Source organism: Microtus ochrogaster, chromosome 24 (genome assembly GCF_000317375.1).
Source record: "Microtus ochrogaster isolate Prairie Vole_2 chromosome 24, MicOch1.0, whole genome shotgun sequence".
Taxonomy (NCBI): Eukaryota; Metazoa; Chordata; class Mammalia; order Rodentia; family Cricetidae; genus Microtus; species Microtus ochrogaster.
This window is the reverse complement of record NC_022024.1, coordinates 3,876,279-3,883,477: the sequence shown is the minus strand read 5'-3', so window position 1 is coordinate 3,883,477 and position 7,199 is coordinate 3,876,279. Positions and strand designations below refer to the sequence as shown.

Sequence of the window (7,199 nt, the reverse complement as noted above, 5' to 3'; positions counted from 1 at the left end):
AGTAGGGGACCACAAAGGAACCAGCAGTAAACGCAACAGGATGTGAAGCCAGCTGAGAGTGGATGAAGGTATAGAGAGGTATGGATGCCAGGCAGGGGAAAGTGATAAGACCCTTCCTAGGGGAACACCACTCCAGAGCCTTTAAAGACAAGCGGGCTGGGGAGCTGAGGTGGGCATTTCAGTCAGAAGCAGCAGCCAGTTGTGCCAAAGCTGAGGAGAGGTACGGTTCCTTGGGAAGGGAAAACGGTCCGTACAAATGCTGCCATCTCTCTTGCCTGCTCTAACATCTTTGCTTTTCCCCTGTTCTGCTCAGAGTGCTGGATCCACGGACCATGTGACTCCACTTTCCTCAACATCTAGGTCTCTGCTTCAATGCCCAGAGGCCTCTCCTGGCTAAAGTTTCCTGTCTTCTCAGATGCAAGGATTTAAGAATTTATCTTCCCTGGCTGCTTCTTGCTATGCCCAGGACTTCAGGCAGGCAACGCCGTCATAAAAATGTACCGAATAAATACCATTGCCAGTGCACGGACTCTGAGTCACACCGTGAATTGCAAGGCAGGGCTCTGCTACTTATTAACTCATGTGAGCTCAGATAATTCCCTTGACCCCTTAGTTCCTTCCTTGATGGGATGGGGTAAGAGGGCATGATCTCACGGGTCCATTCACACAGCACTCAGAACTCCACATGTCGACATGATATAGCTCTGATGATGAACCAGACACCATTTAGATGCTTAGAAGAGGCGCGGTTTAGGATTTGAATATTTGTTTGGCAGAGTAAGCTGATGAAAAGAAGGAACAGTTTGTTCCTCCCGCAGCTGATGGGCACATTTCACTCTGCTCCCATTCAGTTTCTTTCCAACAGAATACAAGAAGTACACATCCTGCTGAGACAGAACCTGCACTCTGGTCAAATGCCATCCTTAAGATCTGTTGCCTCCTTTGAGAGGAGTGGTCTGACCAGAAAGTGCCAACACTTGTAGTGGAACAGAGGTCTTGATAAGAGCAAATGTAACACCAATGATGGTTGTGAAGGCCAGTCTACCTTTCTGGGAGCAACTTAACAGTGCTGCACCATGGATGTGGCAACAGGAAGTAGGTGAAAGGTAGGAAGAAAGCGAGGTGAGCATCAGCACCCACCACTACCACCACTGCATACAGCCCAGAAGTCCGGGTCCTCTGCAAACCCATCTTACAATTTTAGCTTTATGTGTCTGTTCATTTTCTCTGGTCCCAGAGCTTAGGTGACGACGTGAAATCAAGAAGAGAGAAGACAGCTGGGAGAACGTACTGCCGTCTCCTGACCACCAGAGAGACGTGTTCAGGATCAAAGTGGCCACCACCTCTAGGAACAAAGAGTCCCAGTGAGATGGGTTGGCAAAGGATACTGACCAATGGAAGCCGCAGAATGTGCTGCACATTACAGGCCAAAAGGAGACAGAGCAAACAAGCTTAGCAAGGAAAAGAAAGTGCCTGAGAGTGTGCTCTCCTGCGTGTAGACCCATGAAACTGGGAAGAAGGATTCTGGAAGTTCAGGAAGTGACACGATTCCCAAGCCTCTCCCCTTAAGGTTTATATTAACAAGCAGCAACAATCGGTAGAATGGAGCAGACTCCTTGGTGGAGCTTCCAGCCGGAGAGGGCCCCAGTGAGGTGTCTCTTATCACTCAACGCCCATTCTGGGATAGGCTTTCCAGTGATTAAGCCCCTGCGCCATCTCTAAGGAGCCCCAGCAAATCACTGACTCATGAGCTTCGCCAGGTGGAGCCATGGCTTTGGTTTCCCATTGGTGCCCTAAGTGGGGCGGATGGGCATTTGTTCACAGCCCCACACTACACTCAGTGAGGTCAGCCCAGCAGCAGATGCCCGGGGAGTCCCACGCGCAAAGCTTGGGGTGCTCTGGGGTACCACGAGGGCCCACACCAGGTCTCAATCCACAATGAAAGGGCAATGAAAAGCGGATGCTGGGTGTCTGTTCTATACCGAACACCAATCACAATCCTTCCTTCATGACCTCACAGGGTGGACTGCGCTGGTGGTCAGCATTTAGTGCTTGTCAAGAAAGCGTGAGGACCGGATTTCACATCTCCAGAGTCAAGGTGGGTGTGCAGCCTGACCTCCACTCCAGCCTTGGAAGGTGGAGACAGAGCAGAGCATGCTGGGTAGCAAAACTAGCTTTATCAGTGGGGTCTGAGTTTGACTGACAGTCTACCTCAATGAATATGGTGGGAGAGCAATCAAGAATATGGTGGAAGACTGATCAAGGATGATTACTGATATCAACCTTGGACCTCTACATGTATGCATATACATATACATGCATACATATATGCATGTACTGCCCATGTGTACACACATACAGAAAAACATACATTCACACATGCTGTGGGTCAATGGTCTTCTATTGTTTTAATAAAATGCTGATTGGCCAGTAGCCAGGCAGGAAGTATAGGTGGGACAACCAGACAGGAAATAGAGGCGGGTCAATGAGAACAGGAGAATTCTGGGAAGGAGGAAGCCCATTCCTCTGTAGTCCTGACCTGAACACAGAGGAAGCAAGATGTGACTGCCCCGCCGAATAAGGTACTGAGCCACATGGCTAACATAGATAAGAATAATGGGCTAATAATGAGCTATATAAGAGTTAATAAGAAGCCTGAGCTAATGGGCCAATCAGTTTATAACTAATTAGACCTCCATGTGATTTCTTTGGGACTTAATAATTGTGGGAACTGGGCAGGACAGAAACCAGGGCAACAGGGGGAAACAAGAACAGGAGAATTCTGGTAAGAGGAAAAAGTCAGACTATAGTTGTCATCCAGATGCAGAGGAAGAAAGATGAGAAATGCCTCACTGATAAAGGTACCAAGCCATGTGGCTAATCCAGACTAGAATTATGGGCTAATATAAATTATAAGAGTTAATAATCAGCCTAAGATGATTAATGTAGACCTTTGTGTGTTTCTTTGGGATTGAATGGCTGCAGGACCACGCAGGACAGAAACCTCTGTCAACACACACATGAAAACTGGAAAGAAATAAACCATACAATTTCCAATGGTGACTCTCATGAGAATCTCTAGGGCCGGAAGTAAATCCTGAAATGAACCAAAGCTGTGCACGCTGACATGACATATACACATGGCGGTGGACAGCGGGGGAGAGAAAAGCCCCACGTTCCAAGGTTGCCAAGGGCAGAAGAGCATTCCCAGGGGTGACTGCTGATTTTTCAAGGTGAGTACGACCTCCACACAGGGTTGGCTGTAGTCAGGCACCTACCTTGCTTGTCTGGTTTGGTTTGATTCCAGGCCCTCGAACCAGCAGTGGAACTTTGATATCAAACTCATACAGCTGTCTTTTGTCTATTGGCAAAGAGAACTGCCCTGAAACAAAACACACAAGGTCAATGCAGAGCCAGGACGCTGGCAGCACACACACCTTCTGAGCCACTGAGAAACTGAAAAGATGCTGTTTTAAGATCTATGTGTTGCATGAGCATTTGTGTGTGATTATGTGTGTATCTGTGTAAAAGTATGCCACATGTGTGCATGCCCTTGAAGGCTGAAGGAGATGCTGGATCTCCAGGAGCTGGAGTTACAGGTCACCTGACATGGGTACTGGGGACTGAGCTCAGGTCCTCCGGAAGCACTCCACTTAACCTCTGAGCTGCCTCTCCAGCCCCTTAATTCTAGTTTTATAATACAAAGCTTAACTTGCCTGGGGTCCTTTTCAGCACAAGACAGGAAAAATAATTGAGTTTACCTTCTCCAGGTAAGTAACTAAAAATGACCTGTTCTAAACAGGGCAAACTGAGCAAAACAATGTCTGGGAAGGAACAAGAGGCAAGCATGGAAACATGTGTGCACATGTGAGCTGATGCAGGTGAACGGTGCCACTCCAACACCGCCACATAAAGAGAGAAACATGCCCCATCCCCCGGTCAAGGCCATGAAAGCAGAAAGGCCTCCTGAGAAAATCCGACAGACACATGGGGATAGAACAAAGAGGTTAACATATGGCAGTTTGGTTTGAGGTACAGTTTCAGCAACAACCTCCAAGGAAATCTCACTGACAGGTCCAGAGGAAGGGACCGGGTTACACCACCTGGCCCATCAATCCACACTGGTGTCCCCAGAGAGGCACAACCAGACACCATGGCCTCACAAACTGGAGGCAGGAAGTATAGCATGGAAGGCATCTCTGGGGCAGCCTGCTAACCTAAAGACACTAACCTGTGTCAGGTCTCCAGATCTATCAGTACCGATCTACAGGAAACGGAGTGGAAATCAATAAGCAAGGCCTCCCTCACCAGATGGTAACTAGCCAAATCCAGGATAAGAAGTGTTTCACAGGACAGAGGGGGCACTTTTCTCAGGAAGTCAGTAGCTACTGAGACTTGGAAGAACTCAAAATTCAAGGTCGTAAGTAGAGTTATCTGCTTGATAAATTAGATGCTCATGGAACTATTTGTGGATTCCCGAGTGCCTTCAAAACCTTTAGAAAATAGCCGGATACCAAGGTACACGGTAATTAATCCCCACACTTGAGGCCACAGTGGGGGCGATCATGAGGTCAAGGTCAATTTGAGAGATAAAGTAGTGAGACCCCAATCAAAAACCCAAGGGCTCAGTGGTGTAAGGGCTGCAATCTGACTGTCAGAGCACTGTAACACCTGCCCCCTCACCCCTACATACAGAAAAAAAAAACCACAGGGAGGGTGGTGCAAGGGCTGCAGTCTGACTGTCAGCACTGCAACACCTGCCCCCCCCCCCCCACACACACACAGTGAAAACCACGGGGAGGAGGTCAGAACGCACAGTACTGGCCATCTGTAGCTGAAAAGATGAGCAGGAAGACAGGTGTTTCTCATTAGTGCTCTACTCAAAGAGGCAGGATGGATGCTGACCAGGCCTCAAGCTCCTAGTCAAGCGATCCTCCTGCCTTAGCCTGTTCAGTTAGTTCAGTTACAACAGCCACGCCGTCACACCCAGCCATGATAATGTAATGAATGCTGCATTAATACGCACAAGCGAAAGCACGCCTCAGGCCAGCTAAGAGGAAATGTAAAGACACAGAAAAAAGAAAACGCTTGTCTTTAGCTAGAGGAGGTACAAGTCAGGGACACCGAGTCCACTCAAACTGCCGCTTTCAAAAACCAGGGATGTCCCCAAACTGCAAGACTTAGTACTAAAGTTGCCTGCAGGACAGCTTTCTGTCTCCCATCTGTGACACACTCCCTGCTCACTTATCCTACAGAGGAGCTCATTTTCTCTGTGCCTCAGCCTGGCAAGTCTGCAGTGAAGTGCTGGACTCCGGCCACACGGGTGACAGAGGGGATGTGTTCTCACGGACGACAGTGCTGACCCTGCCGCTCACCTGTGTGGTAGCCATTGTCTGAGGTATAGAAGATGTACGTGTTGTCCAGCTCGCCAGTGACGTCCAATCTCTTCACCAGCTTCTCCACGAGATCGTCAACCGAGAGCAGAGTTTGCCACCTGGGAACCAACACAGGGTGGAATCAGGACTTCAGGGGCAATGGCTGCACAAAAACACCCATCCCACTAAAGCAAACACCAAGAGCTCAATCTGTCCCCCAGATTTTGTCACTGCAAAAGACAGATTAGAAAATTCCAGAACATTGCCGGGTGGTGGTGGCACATGCCTTTAATCCCAGAACTCGGGAGGCAGAGGCAGGCGGACCTCTGTGAGTTCGAGTCTAACCTGGTTTACAGAGCTAGTTCCAGGACAGGCTCCAAAGCTACAGAGAAACCCTGTCTCACCCTCCCCCCCCCCAAAAAAAAGAAAAAGAAAATTCCAAAACATAATAATTACTTTATTTCAAATCTGTTTCCAAAGAAATAAATCAGGCTTTTAATAATGAGCTAACTTTATCTTTTATTGTTTGGGAATAGTTAATCAGAAAGGACAGTTGTTAATTCAGCATAGATCACTGCAGGTTGGTTCAAATAAGTCTGTGCTGCACTACTGTTTACTAGTCCAAACACTAGGCATTGGCCTACAGGCAAGAGGCCAAAGCTTGTCTACTGCCTGTTTTTATAAAGTTTTATTGACATATAGCAATATTTTCATATTGCCTAAGGCTGCCTTTATGCTGAGACACACGGCCTGCAAGCTTACAACATTTGCTATGATTATTATCTGATCCTACAAAAAATGTTTACTGACCTCTGGTCCAAAGTCAAAAGAAAAAGAAAAAAGTAGTGAATTTTCACAAAAATTGACCTAGCACGTCTTTCAACTCCCAAACATCAAAAATAAATACTCTGCTCAATATTTGCTCTGATTTCTATGTAGCTTTTCCTTTAAGCTTGGGGAAAAATGGTCAAGCAAATAGTTCAAGTTTGTCACTTCCTTACCAAATCTTAAAAGTGGACATTTTAATCAGTCTTGGGGTCCAAAAAACACCTCATGCACTGGAAGGCAGACGAACGCCTGCTGGTGGAGTGTCAGTGCCCCGAATGCTTCTCACACTGGTCTGCCTCTGTTTGCTCAGGAATAACACAGTGGCCACCCCTAGCCTCAAACCATGCACACTGAGAATGGTCTTAATAATAAAACAAAACCTCACCACCGCAGCGCTTACCTCCTTCTGAACGCGTCATCTAGGAACTGTATTGAAGAGTTCGTCATGGGAGTCTTGGCTTGCCGAATTAGCCAGTGCTTGTTCTAAAGTTCAGAAGAAACCAATGTAACATCAGGTCGTAACATACCAGGGAAGACAAAGGACCATCTACACTCTAGCAAACTATCGAGAACAGTGCTTCTAAATCCATCAGATATTGTGCATATCAGGTATTACATTATGATCCGTAACAACAGCAGAATTACAGTTATGAAGTGGCAACAAAAATAGTGTTATAGCTGGAGGTCACCACACCATAAGGAACTGTATTAAGGGCCGCAGCATTAGGAAGGTTGAGAATCACATGACAGACTGCCTCTCAGCTCTGCAGATGGACAGATGGACTACTCCAGTACTCCACCAGCCTCCCACTGCTAAACACCCCGCGCTCTTTCGTTGGCAGCAGTGATTAGACAATCTGGTCCACAGAGAAGCTACCACTAAAGTGACATCAGCTGGTAACTCTAATCCCATCAGCCACAGGCAAGTACTACCTTACCTCTCTCTAAGTTCTGCCTGTATGGCCCTGCATGCCACGGTCTGTCAGCTCAAGAGAC

At 47.5% G+C, this 7,199-nt stretch overlaps 1 protein-coding gene across 1 annotated transcript in view; it reads right to left on the bottom strand.

The window, feature by feature from the left end:
* Gns (glucosamine (N-acetyl)-6-sulfatase) overlaps window positions 1-7,199 on the bottom strand; it is a 36,121-nt gene that overhangs the window by 13,884 nt on the left and 15,038 nt on the right. The window contains exons 7-9 of the mRNA XM_005357926.3: window positions 6,604-6,686; window positions 5,376-5,494; window positions 3,279-3,382 (exon numbers count right to left, since the gene is read on the bottom strand). Coding sequence (XP_005357983.1) covers window positions 3,279-3,382; window positions 5,376-5,494; window positions 6,604-6,686 — 306 coding nt within the window. The remainder of the gene's footprint in view (window positions 1-3,278; window positions 3,383-5,375; window positions 5,495-6,603; window positions 6,687-7,199) is intronic.